Genomic DNA, 19,669 nt, shown 5'->3' with positions numbered 1-19,669 from the left:
TATCACTGCAGAATGAATTTATTTAACAGATCTAAGTCTTGAAAATAATATGTGAGAGTTATTTGCTGGCAAACATGAAAAAATGTACATTAATGCATCTGGCAGTTGCTTTTATTTGAAACGGCTTGCGATTTCTGGGAACTGAGCCCATGATCTTGGCATTAGTAATGCCACGCTCTACTGTTCTGCTACAGGAATGCTTAACATTATTATTTTAGTATCAAGATGGATACTATGGTATAACAGTATATAATTTATAGTTTCAGATTCTACCTTTAATTAACCAGACGCCTACTAAACTTGACATCTCAGTTTACAGCACATAAAACTTCTCGTTGAACACACACACACACACACACACACACATACACACACACACACACACACACACACACATACACACGCGCGCACACACACGCGCACACACACACACACACACACACACGCACACACACACACACACACACACACACACGCACGCATGCACGCACGCACACACACACGCACACACACCTCTCTGATAGACTCGTCCATCTGTGTGTCCAGATCTCTGATCTTCTGTTCAAGTTCTTCAATGTTGTTGAGCACCTGAATCCTCTCCTCTTCTATGCGTGTCACTTCCTGCCTCAGCTGCATGTCTTCAGACACCTGTTGAAAATAAGCAGGTATACTTTAAAGTTGGCAGGAGAAGTTTATGGGATGGTTGTGGTTTGCTATTGGACAGTATTTATATGAATTAAAGGTAATAAAGTTGTAAAGACGTTCCTTCCATGTCATGAACATATTGACTGTTTCACTTACATAACAAACAACACAAAATCTTAAGCAATGCACTTTATTGTAAATGTATTATACACATCATCAGTATACAGTGTCATTTCCAAAAAGGTGATGTCTGTTTAACTGCAGGTTAACTATGTTTATATACTGTCCATGCTATACACAAAAACTTAACTTTCTGATTTTGACTGTAAAAAAGGACAAGACAATCATAAGCAGAGACATTCAGACCTGACACAGATTGAACTCTAAAATAATATGCAGCTTTTATGGATAGTTAACTTGGCTGTTTCTGAGGCCACGAGGTTTCCAGTGACAGCGCAGAGGAATGTAACTGAAACAGATGCGGGAGTACAGAGCCATCTTTGTCTGATAATGGCGTCTGATCTCCAAGCTTTGACATTTACCAGAAATATCCATCAGCGGATGAGCTTATGCATATGAAGGAAAGGACATTCAATTTTTCAGTCTGGTTCTCATAAGAAACAGAATTTTGGTTTGGCACTCTGCAAGTGTGATACAAACAACTAGGCATAAAAATGATCAATTATGAAAAAATTAAAGGGTTAGTTCATGCAAAAATTGATTTTCTGTTATTAACTACTCGCCCTCAGGTTGTTCCAAACCCCTGGGACCGCTGCTGAGTCTAGTGGCAATATGTTGTACTGAATGTAGTAAATGTGCACCCTGATGACCTGACATGAAAGACAAGACATTGGTGAACAAAGTTGTTTTTACAGATTTTTGGAGCACAAAATTTTTCTTGGAGCACTCAAAAAAATATGTTTTTGTGCTCGTTCAAACTATTTATTTAAAATGAGATGAAACAACACAAGTCCTGAGATTTCATTTGGGACAACTTAATTTTTTTATGTTCAATCCACCTGAATTTGTTAAAAGTGTTAACTCATCAAGATGGCGCTGCGGATGGCCGCTTCGGCGGGGGGCTCTCCAGTGTTTGCACTGTTTTTGTTAGTCTGTCCTGTTTTATGTTTGTCAAACACGATCAGTTACACCAGGGACGAGCTGCTGAACATTCGGCAGTGCACACCAACTAATCAAGAACTGGATTTTGATTTTTGTGGCGTTTTGCTGAACATTGTAGTCGGCGGAGCAGCCGCATTGTGGAAACGCTACAAGACGCGCAAGCGTGGGAAGCGAGCCGGCGCGCTCGTCAGGCTAAGACAGCGCGGCTTCAGAACGGCGCTGCCCAGCATTCACCTGGCGAATCTCCGCTCTCTTCCTAACAAAATGGACGAACTACTTCTGCTCACATGCAAAAACAAGAACTTTAACAACTCTGCTGTCCTGTGTTTCACGGAAACCTGGCTAAACGAAGCCATTCCGGACAGCGCATTAAACCTACCGGACTTTCAGCTGTACAGAGCAGATCGCGATACGGAGTCAACGGGCAAAACGCGCGGTGGTGGGACATGCTTTTACATCAACAGAAGGTGGTGTACGGATGTAACTGTGTTAAAGAAGATGTGCTGTCCTGATGTGGAAGTGCTTTTCATTAACTGTAAGCCGTTTTATTCACCAAGAGAGTTTTCCTCGTTCATTCTCGTCTGTGTTTACATTCCACCGCAAGCACACGTGAGTACTGCGCTGCAACAGCTGGCTGATCTGATCACAGAGACAGAACAACAACACCCGGACTCTGCTTTTATCATACTTGGGGACTTTAATCAGGCAAAACTCACACATGAGCTGCCTAAATTCAAACAGCACATTACATGCCCCACCAGAGGCAATAAAATTTTGGACCATTGCTACACCACAATAAAGGATGCATATCGCTCCGTCGCCAGAGCAGCTCTAGGACTCTCCGATCACTGCCTGGTTCATCTTATACCAACTTACAGGCAAAAACTTAAAACTACTAAGCCAGTATTAAGGACTGTCAAGAGATGGACCAACGACACACAGCAGGTCTTACAAGCCTGTTTTGAATGCACTGACTGGGATGTTTTTGAAGCTGCAGCCACAGATCTGGACGAGCTCACAGAGACTGTAACATCATACATCAGTTTCTGTGAGGAGTTATGCATCCCTACCAGGACCTACTTGTCATTTAACAATGATAAACCATGGTTCACACCAAAACTCAGACAGCTTCGTCAGGCCAAAGAGGATGCTTACAGGAGTGGTGACAGGATCCTGTACAATCGGGCCAGGAACACATTGACAAAGGAGATTGGTGTGGCTAAGAAAAGCTATGCCAAAAAGCTGCAAAACCAGTTTTCAGCTAACGACCCTGCATCAGTGTGGAGAGGCTTAAAAGATTTCACTAATTACAAGACACCGTCCCCCAGTATCGACAGCAATAAACATATTGCAAACGAGCTGAATATGTTCTACTGTAGGTTTGACACCTATGACCAGACACCTCACACCCGCCCGGACCATCTCCCTACACAGCCATCAACACCACATCAACACAGCCCGGACCATCGCCCTACACGGCCATCAATACCACATCAACACAGCCCGGACCATCTCCCTACACAGCCATCAACACCACATCAACACAGCCCGGACCATCGCCCTACACAGCCATCAACACCTCCAGCCATCTTCCTCTCCCCCCCTGCTCTTCAGATCAGTGAGGAAAATGTGCGTCAGATCTTCAGTAAACAGAAGAGAAGGAAAGCACCAGGGCCAGATGGTGTCTCACCAGCCTGTCTGAGAACCTGCGCTGACCAGCTGGCTCCCATTTTCTCCCATATCTTCAATAGATCACTGGAACAGCGCAAAGTTCCATCCTGTTTTAAGCGCTCCACCATCATCCCAATCCCGAAGAAGCCAAAGATCACAGGACTCAATGACTACAGACCTGTGGCCTTAACATCTGTGGCCATGAAGTCATTCGAAAGACTGGTGCTAGCATATCTGAAGGACATCACTGGACCCCTGCTGGACCCCCTGCAGTTTGCCTATAGAGCAAACCGGTCTGTGGATGATGCAGTCAACATGGGACTGCATTATACCCTACAACATCTGGACAAACCAGGGAACTACGCAAGGATTCTGTTTGTGGACTTCAGTTCTGCCTTTAACACCATCGTCCCATCACTGCTTGAGTACAAACTGGCCCAGCTCTCTGTTCCTAGCTCTGTCTGTCAATGGATCACCAGCTTTCTGACAGATAGACAGCAGCTAGTCAGAATGGGCAAAATCACATCCGACAGCCGCACCATCAGCACTGGTGCCCCCCAGGGATGTGTTCTTTCTCCACTGCTCTTCTCCCTGTACACCAACGACTGCACTGCAAAAGACCCCTCCATCAAACTCATTAAGTTTGCAGACGACACTACTGTTATCGGCCTCATCCAGAACGGTGACGAGTCTGCATACAGACAGGAGGTGGAGCGGCTGGCGTTATGGTGCAGATACAACAACCTGGAGCTGAACACGCTCAAAACAGTGGAGATGATAGTGGACTTCAGGAGAAACCCCCCTGCACTCCCCCCACTCACCATCATGAACAGCACTGTGGCTGCAGTAGAGTCATTCAGGTTCCTGGGCACCACCATCTCTCAGGATCTGAAGTGGGACACTCATATAGACTCTATTGTGAAGAAAGCCCAGCAGAGACTGTACTTCCTTCGTCAGCTGAGGAAGTTCAACCTGCCACAGGAGCTGCTCGTACAGTTCTACTCAGCTGTCATCCAATCCATCCTCTGCACTTCAATCACCGTCTGGTTCGGCTCAGCTGCCAAAACTGACCTCCGTAGACTACAGCGAATAGTCCGGACTGCTGAACGAATCACTGGCACTACCCTTCCTACACTGCAAGAACTGTACTCTTCCAGAGTGAGTAAAAGGGCTCGCAAAATCACTCTGGACGCCTCACACCCAGCACACTACCTGTTCGAACTGTTACCGTCTGGTCGGCGCTTCAGAGCACCGAGCACAAAAACAGCCAGACACAGGAAAAGTTTCTTTGCTCAGGCTGTCTACCTTATGAACAGTTAAATATTCCCCTACTGTGCAATAAATATGTGCAATACTTTCTCATACGCACTTGTACACAGCACCTTATATCAATATAAAATGCAATACTTTCTACATTCGCACTTGTACACAGCACCTTATAACCTGTATATTTATAACAATCTGTACACACAACTCAACATCCAGGTTTCTTCACTAACCGCATCTGTTTAATGTTCATCATTTTTTATTATTATTATTTTATTTTTTCAGATTATTTTGTGTTGTCACTTGTCACTTTATGTACACTGGAAGCTTCTGTAGCCAAAACAAATTCCTTGTGTGTGTGAAGCACACTTGGCAATAAAACCGATTCTGATTCTGATTCTGATTCTGATTCAATCAATTTGTGTTGGGACAACATGAATGAATTGTCTGGAACTTTGCATTTTTTACAGTAAGCTTTGCATGATTAAAGTTAAACCACAAAAGTCATATGGAAAGTTTGATAGTGTTTTTATTTCTTTTTCTGGACTCTGAATGAGTCATGAACCTTGCATAAGATATCTGTCACATTTCATCCAAAATATCTTGATTTGTGTCCTTAATGGCCCATTTCCACTGAGTGGTACGGTACGGGACAGTAAGCTTTTATGGCCAAAAGTACCAAAAAGCGAACCGTACCATACCACTTTTTGGGTACCCTTTCCAAAGGGTACCTAGCACAACAAAAGGGTACCAAAAGGCGGAGCTAGACGCGCAGCTGAACGCTATTGGTTTACAGAGAATCATCACTAGCACATATACAAGCCAGAAGAATTAAAACAAAGGACGAGCCATTTTAAATACATAGCCGAGACATTAATACTATATACATATATTAACGAGTCATGGTCGATTCAAGCTTAAACAAACCTTGTTGTCGTATTGATGAACAGCCACAAAGGCAAGAAGAACAAAGGCAAGTCTTGTTGTTTACGAGACCGTCTAAAGCGCTTTCACTTTCTCCAGAGAGCTCGCATGAACGTCTATATTTGAAATATCAAACTTCTTGAGCTATCGATAATGTGCGTGTGATTATTCAAGTGTTTCTGACATCCTTTCAGAAACTGACAAATGCGAGAGTGAGTAGTGAAAAAAGGAGAAAAAGGAGCCAATGATTCCTTCAGCAACCTAAAACATCAATAAACTGCCATGTTTAACACACATTTTGGACTATTATGAACTCGGAATGAAGGAATTACATTCTAACAGAGGTTACATGTGCTAGTGAAGATTCAAGATAAAGATGAGAGGTTTGCATGGACTGTGGACTATATGTTGTGTGTCGTTTTTGAACCCAAATAAGGACTAAATGTATCCTGTGTGTAGTTTTTCTGTAATTGGTAACATATTGGAGACTGTAAGGGGCTGTATGGGTTCATATATGTTGCATTTATTTATTTATTTTAGAGTAGGCCATCTTGCACTGTCATTGATCAGCAGTTATAATCAAACTATGTTCATAGAAATGTTAGTAATGAAAATGAATACACAAATATTTGTGGGTATAAAGCATCTGTTTTGTGAGAAGTGCTTCTCATATGATTTGTGAACTACCCGTACAGCTTTATTTTGACATTTCCTCGAACGAGAATGACGTCAATGAACCTTTCTGTTGTACATCACGCCCACCTAAAGGATGCCATTGGTACACTTTGGCAGTGGAAACACAAGCCTAATAAAGGTCACCCATACCGATCCGTATCGTACTCAGTGGAAATGGGCCATAAGATGATGTGAAAGTGAAAGTCCATTTATGCATTTAGCAGACAATTTTAACTAAAGCGACTTACACTCATGAACATACACAGAGAGCAGTTGGGGGTTTGGTGCCTTGCTCAAGGGAATCACCTCAGCCCTGCTGGTGCCGGGACTCCAACCAGTGACCTTTGGATCCCAAGTCTAACTCTCTAACCATTAGGCCACGACTGCCTAGTGAAAAGTCTAAATAATTTGTGCACCTCATTTAACCAGCGTGAACACACACCCGGAGCGCCTGGGGAACAGTTGGGGGATCTATGCATTGCTCAAAAGACTCACCCTCCCACCTCCTCCAATCCCTGCCAGTGCCGGGACTCGAACCTGCGTCCTTCCAAACACAAGTCCAACACTACATTAATTAGGCCTATTGAAGGTCTCAGGGGTTTGGAACAACATGAGTAATTAATAAGAGAGGTTTAACTTCTGGGTGTACTAATTCTTGAAGTCCCAATTATGAAACACAATGTCAAAATTGCAACTTTAAAAGGCAAATCTTTACTTACTAAGTTGACAACTTTAAAGTCATTATTATATAAGTATGACTTAAGTTAGAATTTTGTGTTTTTATTTGGTAAATTTTACGCAGTGTGCCATAATACAAAAAAAATCATAATTTCAACTTAGTAAAGCATAATTTTGACTTAGTCTGCCAATGCCACCCACAATATTAGTGCATAAATGAGCACAAATCACAATATACACAAATGAGCATTTTACCAAGCAGTTGTCTTATTTTGCACCCCTACAGTACCACTTACTGTAAGCGCATAAACAGTTGAAGTCACAATTATTAACCCTCCTGAATTATTAGCCCCCTGTATTTTATTTCCCAATTTCTTTGCGATGATGACAGTACATAATATTTCACAAGATATTTTTCAAGATACTAGTCTTCAGCTTAAAGTGACATTTAAAGGCTTAACTAGGTTAATAAGGTTAACTATGCAAGTTACTGTATAAAAGATCGTTTTGTAGACAATCAAAAAAAATATTGCTTAAGGGGGCTAATAATATTGACCTTAAAATGGCTTTTAAAAAATTACAAACTGCTTTTATCTAGCCAAAATAAAACAAATAAGACTTTCTCTAGAAGAACAAATATTATCAGACATACTATGAAAAATGAATTGCTCTGTTAAACATCAATTGGAAATATTTAAAAAAGAAAACACAGTAATTTACAATTTGCAACTGTGTCACTTGATCCTTCACTAAGAAATAATTCCCAAAAGGAATGAATAAACGTCAGGAAATGACATGCAGATCTGCATTTCTGTTTCTTTCCAACAATTACTGTCACATGTGTCTTAAGCACATTGGCACACACATATGCACAGCAAATCCACAGGGAATAGAGTCATTTCCTGTTCCTCTCCTCTTGCAGGAAAGGCAAAGACTGCTCTTCTCTCCCGAGAAAGTCTATTAAACTCCAACGCACCATTATGTCATTATAGGTATGGGATGGAAAAACACTGCTTCTGCTCTCCAGCTAGAATCGACACCTTATGTGCTTCAAATGCTGACAGAATCTGTTTTAAAACTCATTTCAGCAAGAGTGTGGGATCAGTGTTTCAAAAGGTCAAAGTTCACTCTGTCGTGCTGTTAAGAAACACATCAACAGAGAGTGTGTCAGGTATAAAGACTCTGCATTCTCAGACTGTTTTGCATACTTTAGATCCCAGAGGACTGCATAGTTTCCACTGTATCAATACTTTAGTCTGGGATATCGACTACACAGTTGTAGGCTTTTTTTGCAACACAGGCTTATTGTGGATACGTACCCGTCTACATTTCTGGATAGTGCAAATTATGTAGCCTTGTAGTCTTTAAACCGACACTATTGGCCGGTATGATGCCACTGACGGCTTCTGTTCCTTTTCACACTACCAGCTGACCCCTAAATTTCATGTGGATGGCTTTTCTGGTATTACCGTTTGCCCAATCACTTGCTGTAAATGCCAGCAGACTTGACACGCAGAGCAGAATTGACCGCAACAACGGGGTTCGAGTACGGTAAAGAATGGTTCCAGAAACCAGGTAAAGCACAGGTGTCAGATTTCCTGGAGGGATGCAGCTCAGCCCAGTTTAGCTTTAACACTACTTAAACACACCGTACCACTAATTGAGTCCTTCAGGCTTGTTTTAAACCTACAGGAAAGTGTATTGAAGAAGGGTTGGAACTAAACTGTGCAATTTAGTCTCCAGGAACTGAGTTTGACACCTCTAAGATAAAACAAAAGCAAAAAAATAAATAAATCAACAACAGGATGAAAACATGCTGAAATGACGCAGCGGCTTTTCTTGTTCTAGATTTCTTATGAAAACACTATCAGGTTTAGGAAAGGGGGGTGGGTGGGTTGTTCAGTCAGTCAGTCAGTCAGTCAGTCTGTTAGTAAGCTGGCCTGGTCAGCTGAAGTGTATATTGCACCCTCTGGTGGATTTACGTGAGAAGAGAATGCGCGAGTGAAATTTGAGATTATCAAAAAGTGTACACACTGGCCTCTGGTGGATTTGCAAAAACAAAAACTGTGAACAGATGTACCTCCGGTTACTAAATATAATATATAAATATAAATATAAATACTAAATATAAATATAATATATAAGAATATAATAAGGCAAAGAATAGTTTCCAGGTAATCCAATGTCCAGAGTCCAGACATTGAAAACTGTCCTGTTTTTCTGTGTAATATATGGGTAATACAGGGGAAATAACTCAAAAATTATCTTGTGCCAACCTTTAAACGATGGAGTCTCATCACTAATCCAATTAAGCAAATATGAATTCTATTTTAGTTCCTATTTCACATTTCCCTATTTAGTTTTAATATAATTATTACGGATTTTATTTTAGTTCCTATTTTACATTTACCTATTTAGTTTTAATATAATTATTACGGATTTTATTTTAGTTCCTATTTTACATTTACCTATTTAGCATTAATATAATTATTATATAGTTATTATGGATTCTATTTTAGTTTTTATTGCACATTTTGTTATTTACTTATAAGTTAAACTGAATTAAACCAAGTAATATTTTCTTGGCAAATAGCTCAAATGAAGACGTTTTAATTATATTTAATTTGAACTATTAATAAATATGATTATAATTTTGGGTGTTATGGTGGTGCAGTAAGTAGCACAATTGCCTCAAAGCAAGAAGATCGCTGGTTCGAGACCCAGCTAGGTCAGTTGGCATTTCTGGGTGAAGTTTGCATGTTCTCCCCGTGTTCGAGTGGGTTTCCTCCGGGTGCGCCGGTTTCCCCCACAAGTCCAAAGATGTGGTATAGGTGAATTAGGTAGGCTAAATTGTCCGTAGTGAATGTGTGTGAATGAGTGTGTATGAATGTTGCCCAGTGATGGGTTGCAGCAGGAAGGGCATCCACTGCGTTAAACATATGCTGGATAAGTAGGCGGTTCACTCCACTGTGGCGACCCCAGATTATTAAAGAGACTAAGCTGAAAAGTAAATGAATGAATGATTATAATTTTCTTAAAACCACAATAATCTGGTCTTTTGTGAGTTTGACCCAGACAGTGATCTCGACTGTTTTGCAGCATGATGGCTAAATAATTCTCAGTGTTTTATACAGAGTGCCCACACTTTCATGAACAGCAGATTCAAGGACTTTCAAGGAATTTAAAAAGCAGCATTATTTTAAACCAAGCACCATTGTAAGACATACCCCATCATGTGTAGTGCCATGAAAGTCCTAACTGTACGTAATATTACACTTAGACTTAATATTTATGTTAAAAATGTCAGAGTAATTTTCACAAATTACCATTTAAACAGTCATGTTCAAAGAAATTTAGTAAAATTTGTTGAATTAAATACTGGTAATATTCAAAAGCAGTTTCCAAAATATGAATAAAATGTTCATCATTTGTCAGACGAGACGTACTGTACAAGATTTTTACAAGAATTTCACAGTTCTTTGCTCTGTTTTTGACAATTGACTACAATTGTTGAAAAAAAAACATAAACATATTTCCTTTCAAATTTAATTTAAGCACTTTTAAAGACCTGTGTTTGTTTTTAAGCACCTTCCAGACCTTGAATCCATATGTCTAAAATTCTAGTACTTTTTAAGTACATTCAAAAAACATAGAAACCCTGTTTATAACAGTATTGATTGCGTCTGACCTTGCAGCGGAGATGTGGTGATGGTGAGGGTGCTGAGCTCCTCATGCTGCTGCTGGGGGACTGAGGCCTGCTCTCTCTGTGTCCGCTGACTCTGCGCTGTCTCTGGTTCAGCATCTCCCCTCGACTCTTACCCAGAAACCCTCCTCCATCCACAGACACAGCAGCAGACTCCGAGAATACAGACTCGTCATCCGACACCTGCAGCTTCTCCAGCTCTCGGTTGATCTTCTGCAGGTCTGAGACAGCAGAGGTGTTCGGCTCGCTCTCCATGCGACTCACTTCAGTGCGTCCCAGCTCCGAGCACAGGCACAGGATGGTCTCCAGACGCTGACGCTCCTACAAAAGTACAGTGGAAATAAACTTGAAGTCAAAATTATTAGCCCTCCTGTGTTTTTTTTTTTTTTTTTTTTTATATTTCCCAAATGATGTTTAACAGATCAAGGCATTTTTCACAGCATTTCTGATAATATTTTTTCTTCTGGAGAAAGTCTTTTATTTGTTTTATTTCGGCAAGAATAAAAACAGTTAAAAATTTTTTTTAACCATTTTACGGTCATTATTATTAGCCCCTTTAAGCTACATATTTTTTGATCATCTACAGAACAAACCATCGTTATACAATAACTTGCCTAATTTCCCTAACTTGCTGTAATTAACCTAATTAGGCCTTTAAATGTCACTTTAATCTGAATACTAGTATCTTGAAAAACTTTGTCAAATATTATGTACTGTCATAATGGCAAAGATAAGAAGTCAGTTATTAGAAATGAGTTATTAAAAATAATACGTTTAGAAATATGTTGAAGAAAATCTTCTCTTCGTTAAACAGAAATTGGGGGAAAATATGTCATCAAGTCATAGAATATCAAATTTTAACTAAAAAAAAAAAAAAAAAAAAAAAAAAAAAAAATCACATGAGGAAGTTTCTTTAAATCCTGGGTTATGTAACTAATTTTAATTGTCCATAGCATAAATGAGTGCACCATCCCATTTTGAAAATGAATATTATCTGTTTCTCAGTGAGTATATACAATATATTTTAGTGCATTTGAACAAAACAGATTTATTAAACAGATATATTTATTAAAATAATATTTTAGTCACCAAACATATTTAGAAACAGAGAGATAATAAAGATAAAATATTGTGGAATATTGCAAAAAATAAAATATAACTTACAAAATGTTAACAATATTTTATACATTTTTTGTTTGTCTTGATTTTTCCTACTTTTTTTTTTTCATTTTTATTTAATATTTTTCCCTAACATAAATTTGGACTACAATATTTTGGATTTACAGCTCCAGATTTGGCTTTAGTATGGACTAATCTAATGCAGTGGTTCTCAAAGAGGGGGGTGGGACCCCCCGAAGGGTCGCAGGACAATGAGGTGGGGTCGCTTGGCAATTTCTAAAAATCAAATTAATTTTATTATACTATTAGAATTACCATATTAAAAAGAGTAGTTAATATAGTATATATTAAATAGTATATTTAAATAGTATATTAGTATAATATAAAATAGCAGTAAATAGTAGCATTAATAGTAGCATTGTTTACATGTTAATAAGACACATTAAAAAACAACACTCAAATGAAAAGCCATCAGCCTTTCGATTTACAGTTGAAGTCAGAATTATTAGCCCGCAGTTTATTTTTTTCCCCATTTCTGTTTAACGGAGAGAAGATTTTTTTTCAACACATTTCTAAACATAATAGTTTTAATAACTCATTTCTAATAATAATTATCTTTGCCATGATGACAGTAAATAATATTTTATTAGATATTTTTCAAGACACTTCTATACAGCTTAAACTGACATTTAAAGGCTTAACTAGGTTAATTAGGTTAACTAGGCAGGTTAGAGGAATTAGGTAAGTTATTGTATAACGATAGTTTGTTCTGTAGTCTATCGGGAAAAAATATATAGCTTAAAGGGGCTAATAATTTTGACCTTAAAATATATATAAAAAAAATTCAAACTGCTTTTATTCTAGCCTTAATAAAACAAATGAGACTTTCTCCAGAAGAAAAAATATTATCAGACATACTGTGAACCTTTCCTTGCTCTGTTAAACGTCATTATTAATGTTATACAACATTAATTTTGACTTCAACTGTATGTGCAAGCCCTGGGGTGATTACATTATATTAAAGACACAGCAATAACGTCAGATGCAGCATGTTGATTTTATGGCAGCAGGTTAAACTTTCTGACACCTTTACGGCACGCTATGTGTGCGCTCTTGTGTGCAAGGATTATATATTTATAACCACCTCAGAGAATATTGGAGGTCACAAGTCATTGTGATTTTAGGGGTCATGGGCTGAAAAGTTTGGGAACCCCTGATCTAATGTATAAGCACTTGCATTACATTACATTCCACTGATTATAAATCAAGATGAAATTCATTCATTTTCCTTCAGCTTAGTCCCTTTATTCACCAGGGGTCGCCACAGCGGAATGAACCACCAACTTATCCAGCACACAGTATGTTTTACACAGCAGAAGCCCTTCCAGCTGCAACCCAGTACTGGAAAACATCCATACACACTCATTCACACACATACACTACGGCCAACTTAGTTTATTCAATTCACCTGTACCACATGTGTTTGAACTGTGGGAGAAACCGGAGCACCCGGAGGAAACCCACTCCAACATGGGGAGAACATGCAAACTCCACACAGAAATGCCAACTGACAAGAAGCAAGAAGGTTGCTGTTTCGAGCCTCGGCTGGGTCAGTTGGCGTTTCTGTGTTGCATGTTCTCCCTGCGTTCACGTGGGTTTCCTCCGGGTGCTCCGGTTTCCCCGACAGTCCAATGACATGCGGTACAGGTGAATTGGGTGTGCTAAATAATCAGTAGTGAATGAGTGTGTGTGGATGTTTCCCAGAGATGGGTTGCAGCTGGAAGGGTATCCGCTGCGTAAAACGTGCTGGATAAGTTGGTGGTTCATTCCACTGTGGCAACCCCAGATTAATAAAGGGTCTAAGCCGAAAAGAAAATGAATGAATGACTTTCATGTTGATGGTGACACGGTGGCTTAATGGTTAGCACTTTCGCCTAAAATAAACTGGAGAAGTTGGTGGTTCATTCCGCTGTGGCAACCCAAGATTAATAAAGGGACTAAGCCAAAAAGAAAATAAATGAATGAATGAACTTTCCCTTTAAGATGCCGTTGATGCAACACATAGATAACACAACATAACGCAAAATATAAGTATTTGTGTGTGTGTGTGATACATATTATAAACAAATCTCACTGACTAAATAGCCTGTAGTTAATCTTTGAAATGCTAGATTATTCATTAAATGTGCTGTTTAGATTTGCATCAAAGACGCCTCCTTAGTAGTGGGGTTTGAGGGATTTGGCCTAATTTAGCAGCACACAAACAAACACACAAGCAGCCAGCGCACACGCCCCTGAGTCAGATCAGATGCTTGAATACAGATGCAGAGCTTTAACTCACTTATCATGTGACCTTTCCAATCTAGAGACAGTGTTTCAAGTTCTTGTAAAGGTCTATGTGAAAATAAAAAGCTGTTTACACCAGCTGCTTCATTTATACACTTGAAGTTTTGGTTTAGCTGTGAATGTAAATTCATTAAGTCTGCAGCACATAAAAGCGTGTGAATAATGCAGTGAACCGCAGTTATAATGGTTTGTGCCATGAACACGGCACAGATCAAAGTCCTCTCCAGCCTTTCATGTCTAACCACAGTCTCAAAGGACACAAACTCAAACCCAAAGAGCTGGATTGGAAGCACGAGAAAAGAGGGGAATCAAAGTTTAAAAGTTAACTAAATAAACTTGCTTAATCGTTTCTGTGACCTTCTGAATATATAGTTGAAGACAAAATGATTAGCCCTCCAGTGAATTTCAAATTCTTATTAAAATATTTCCTGTGCATTTTTTTAAAACAATTTCTTTTATTATTATTATTATTATTAATAATACTTTTATTATTTCAAAAAAAATGTATACCGTATTACTAACCAAATAAAATTTGCACAGTGGTTAGCACTGTTGCCCCAAGATCACTGGTTCGAGTCACGGCTAGGACAGTTGGCATTTCTGTGTGGAGTTTACATGTTCTCCCCGTGTTGGTGTGGGTTTCCTCCAGGTGCGTCGGTTTCCCCTACAAGTCCAAAGACATGTGGTATAGGTGAATTGGGTAAGCTAAATTGTCAGGAGCGTATGTGTGGCAACCGCTGCGTAAAACATATCCTGGATAAGTTGGTGGTTCATTCCGCTGTGGCGACCCCTGATGAATAAAGGGACTAAGCCGAAAAGTAAATGAATAAATGAATGAATGCTCCGGTTTCTCCCACAGTCCAAAGACATGCGGTACAGGTGAATTGAATAAACTAAATTGTGAATGTGAGAGTGTGTGGTGTTTCCCAGTACTGGGTTGCAGCTTGAAGGGTATTCGCTGCATAAAACATATGCTGGATAAGTTGGCGGTTCATTCCACTGTGGCAACCCCTGATAAATAAAGGGACTATGATTCAAATGAATGAATGAATGAAATAAAAATTAATAAATAAACAAATAAATAAAAAGGGCAATTTTGTAAAATACATCAAGATAATGACAGGTCAACACATGCTGTACACAATGAAAGTGAAAAACATACTAAAATAAATCCTAACAAACACAATGCACATATTAACACAGTCAAATATCGTTAAACACTTACACAGTATGATTACATTGTTTGGGGTTACTCAGCGGTCAGTGCATTCTCGTTAAATCAATGTCTAATAAGTAATTTATTTTGCATTTGCCATGATGATAGCACAGATTATTTTACTAGATCTTTTAAAAGATATTAATAATCAGCTTACAATGCAATTTAAAGGATAAACTAGGTAAAATAACTAGGCAAGTTAGATTAATTAGACAAAATAAAACAAAAATAAAATTCTTAATAGAGGTAATAATAATGTTGACTTTAACAACTTCTAAAATAAAAAAAAAAATATATATATATATTTTTATTTAAGTCAAGCTAAAACAAATAAGACCTTCTCCAGAAGAAAAATATAGAAAATACTGTGTAATTTTCCCTTGCTCTGTTAAACATCACTTGGGAAATTTTTGAACAAAATAATTAAACAGGAGTGCTAATTGTTTGCCTTCAACTGTAAGACATACTTATATATATCAGTATGTCTGATAATATTTTTTCTTCTGGAGAAAGTCTTATTTGTTTTATTTCGGCTAGAATAAAAGCAGTTTAAATTTTTTTATGAACCATTTTAAGGTCAAAATTATTAGCCCCCTTTAAGCTTTCGACTGTCTACAGAGCAAACCATCATTATACAATAGCTTGCCTAATTACCCTAACCTGCCTAGTTAACCTAATTAACCTAGTTAAGCCTTTAAATGTCACTGTAAGCTGTATATAAGTGTCTTGAAAAATATCTAGTCAAATATTATTTACTGTCATCATGGCAAAGATAAAACAAATCAGTTATTAGAAATGAGTTATCAAAACTATTATGTTTAGAAATGTGTTGAAAAAAATCTTCTCTCCATTAAGTGAAGTTTAATTTTAAACTAATTTCGAGAGGAGCATGTGCTCATGAGTGACCCAGCTGGTCCACATTAGCTAATCATGATCCTCCAATCAAAGGATCCCAAGTCACTATATATATCCTCATTTCCTCTCTACAAATATCTTCGTCTAGAGGAAACCCCCCTCCTCTCCTTCTTCCACCTTTATCCAGAATGGGCGGCACGGTGGCCCAGTGATTAGCACTGTTGCCTCACAGCAAGAATACCAATGGCGTTGGGTCTTCACTGGGCCATCTGGTATTTCTGTGCGGAGTTTGCATGTTCTCCCCGTGTCCGCATGGGTTTCCCCCGGGTTCCCCGGTTTCCTCCCATCATCCAAATGTGCTCTATATTATAGATAAAATAAGCCTAAATCTTTTTTCTAATGTCTTACTCTCAGGAAGTTCACCTTGGCCTCAGCAGCGGGGGAGTTTCAGATCGACCTGAGCTCAATCTCCCCTCGCCCTGTGAAAGGAGGGAGCCTTGGGCTCGAGGATCCCTTGAGCTCAGGGCTCTCTCCCGGGACAGCATGCCAAACAAGCTATGTATAAATCGTGAGCTAAGTGTGAACTCTTGAAACAGAAATTGGGGAAAAAAATAAAGAGGGGGGCTAATAATTCTGACTTCTGATAGACATATACATTCTGATATACATATAAAAGTAAGCTACAACTGCAAAGACTCCAGCATAAATCAGCTAATGAGTTTGCACACCTCTTGTACAGTATATTCAAATAAAATATATTATATAAAACATGCAAAATGTATAAATCTAATAATCATTTATTGCCCTAATTATACTATATAATATTAGTAAATATTTAGTATATTATATATACCATATTTATTTACAATATTTAGTAAATAAGTGGCCTTAACTAATATGTACTTACACCAAATTAAAATACAATTTACTCAATGTGTACACTTCTGGTGCTCTTGAGGTGGGATATGTGTAGGGTTGGGAACAGGTTTGGTGGTATGGCTAGGTTTAAGGCTGGGTTAAGGTGTAAGAGATGGTAAATAAATGTAATTACAGAATTACAGATGTAATTACATGCAGGTATTCAATCAAGCCATGATTATAATGTCAAATCATGTATTTACCAATTTGGGACCAAATATTTCAGTAATTCAAACATCATGATTTTGCAGAAATATGACTGTAACATTTACCTCTTCTGCCAAAAAAAAACAACACCTCTCCAGACTTACTGCACGACCTATCTATGAGATTGTTGCCCGCTGTTAGTAAACCTGGCACTAAATATACAGCACTGTAGAAAAGGACTAGGCCACCATTATGTTTGTTGTTTTAGTGATGGTATGTTGTATATAATTATATATATTTAAAACATATATCATTATTTCTTATTATTAGAATAAAACCAGAAAATACAGGTTAGAGTTTTGGTCAAATTGTTTAAGAGATAGAGAGAGATGGAAGAACGAGTGATTGAAGCCTTCAGTGAAACATGAACATTTGAGCTGCATTTCTGCCATTGTTGTTGGCAATATTGTCTGAACTGATATAATTCTGAATGCTGAATAGTACAAAGAGGTTTTATTCCATTATCCCATTCGTTCTAGAGAACATCCCAGTGGTTATAGTTTTATTTTTCAGCATGATAATGATCCAAAACACACTGTTAATTTAGTTAAATCGTATTTGTAGGGGAAAAAAGCTGATAAAATACATATTTGTGACCTAGGACCACAAAACCAGACATAAGGGTAAAGTTTTGGAAATTGTGATTTATACATCTCCTAAAAGCTGAAATAAGCTTTAAATAAATACATAAACTTTCCATTTATGTATGGTTTATCTGGATTAGACAATATTTGGCTGAGATACAAGTTGTTGAATCTAAGTGTTCAAAATAAATATTTTACGTTTCAACAGTTCATCCTAAGTTGATGATTGATAATAATATATATATATAATATATATATACTATATATATATATATAATATATATAATGATGGTTTGTTCTGTAGAATAATAATTTTGACCTTAAAATGGTTTTTAAAAAATTAAAAACTGCTTTTATTCTAGCCAAAATAAAACAAATAAGATTTTCTGCAGAAGAAAAAATATTACAGGAAATACTGTGAAAATGTCCTTGCTCTATTAAACATCATTTGGGAAATATTTAAAAAGGAAAAAAAAAAATTCAAAGGGGGGCTAATAATTTTGACTTCAACTGTACTTGTTTATTTTATTGTGGTTTATGTAAAGCACTAGACTTACCATTGTGTATAAAATGAGCTATTTAAATAAACTTGCCTTGTCTATATTCAAAAACAAAAACTTTGAAGCCTAAAAGTTAGTGTCATTAGTGTTCCTCTGAGTGAGTGCAGGTCTTCTTACCAGTCGCTCCACTTCCTGTTCTCGTAGTCGCTCATCTCTTTGTCTCTGATGGTAATCTCTGAGCTCCTCTTTTCCACTGAGAGAGCTGATGCTGCCCCTCCTTGGCCCCATGCCGGGCCCCAGGCCTCCTTTCCCAAACGACAGTCGCCTTTCTCCAACGCCCAGATCCAAACATGGAGCAGATCCCACGGAGCAGAGGCTGGCCCTGCGCGAGGTGCTGTTCACATTGGCAATCACAGTCACATCTGGAGGCTTCTCCATGGACGGAAAGCTGCGCCGTGGTTTGGTGGTACGTCGAGGTGGCAAAGAAAGCATTGGGGCGTCTCCTCGATATAACCGGGGCAGAGAGCGGCTATGTCCACCCAGGCCATTCAGAGAGCCGGTGGAGTATTTCCTTTGGCGGAGCGATGGTTCAATTGTGGACTCGCCATCCCGTGCTAACAACCGGCGTCCCAAACGAGGGCTGGAGGGCATGCTGGCTGCCCCACTTGGACCTCTACGAGATGAAAGAAGAGCATCAGTCCCGTAGGAGGATGAAGAACCATTCCACATAGTTAGGAGTGAGTTTGAAGTGTTGGGGTGTCGCCCTTCTGAAGAGTGGCAAAGCAACAAGCTATCCTGCGATTGGTGTCTGGTACGGGTTTGGTTTGGGACTGGACTTATAGGGCGCTCTGATTGGTGAGGAGATGGCGGCATGCTTAAACTGCTGGAGGGAGTGTAAGGGGAAGGGACTCGTATTGAAAGTGGTGGACGGTCCTGTAGATAGGAAGAAGCTGACTGTGGGCTGGGAGGTGGAGATAATGTGAGGTACCCGCGGTCAGCAGTAGCCTTTAAGCTGGCCTCCAGAGCAGATTTCCTCCGCTGCAGGCTCTCCATCAATTCCTGAAGCTCTGCCTTGGAGCGTGTGCCGCGTAGGCTGGATCCAACCAATGAGCCACCATTGGAATGGAACTTTGTTGTGTCTGGAAAAAAATGTATTAAATTAATTAATGCTGTGCGCATGGTAAAAAGGATAATTAATGAAGGGTCAAGTCAGATTTTAAGCAATAAAACATAAGCAATC

At 38.9% G+C, this 19,669-nt stretch overlaps 1 protein-coding gene across 4 annotated transcripts in view; it reads right to left on the bottom strand.

Moving 5' to 3' along the window:
* Positions 1 to 19,669, bottom strand: part of phldb2a (pleckstrin homology-like domain, family B, member 2a) — a 58,526-nt gene that overhangs the window by 23,024 nt on the left and 15,833 nt on the right. For all 4 annotated transcript variants that reach the window (XM_056466392.1, XM_056466394.1, XM_056466395.1 and 1 more), the window contains exons 3-5: positions 18,607 to 19,568; positions 10,670 to 11,005; positions 514 to 648 (exon numbers count right to left, since the gene is read on the bottom strand). In XM_056466392.1, the coding sequence (XP_056322367.1) occupies positions 514 to 648; positions 10,670 to 11,005; positions 18,607 to 19,568 (1,433 nt within the window). The remainder of the gene's footprint in view (positions 1 to 513; positions 649 to 10,669; positions 11,006 to 18,606; positions 19,569 to 19,669) is intronic.

This window comes from Danio aesculapii, chromosome 10 (genome assembly GCF_903798145.1).
Source record: "Danio aesculapii chromosome 10, fDanAes4.1, whole genome shotgun sequence".
In the NCBI taxonomy this organism is placed as follows: domain Eukaryota; kingdom Metazoa; phylum Chordata; class Actinopteri; order Cypriniformes; family Danionidae; genus Danio; species Danio aesculapii.
This window is presented reverse-complemented; position numbering and strand designations above follow the sequence as displayed.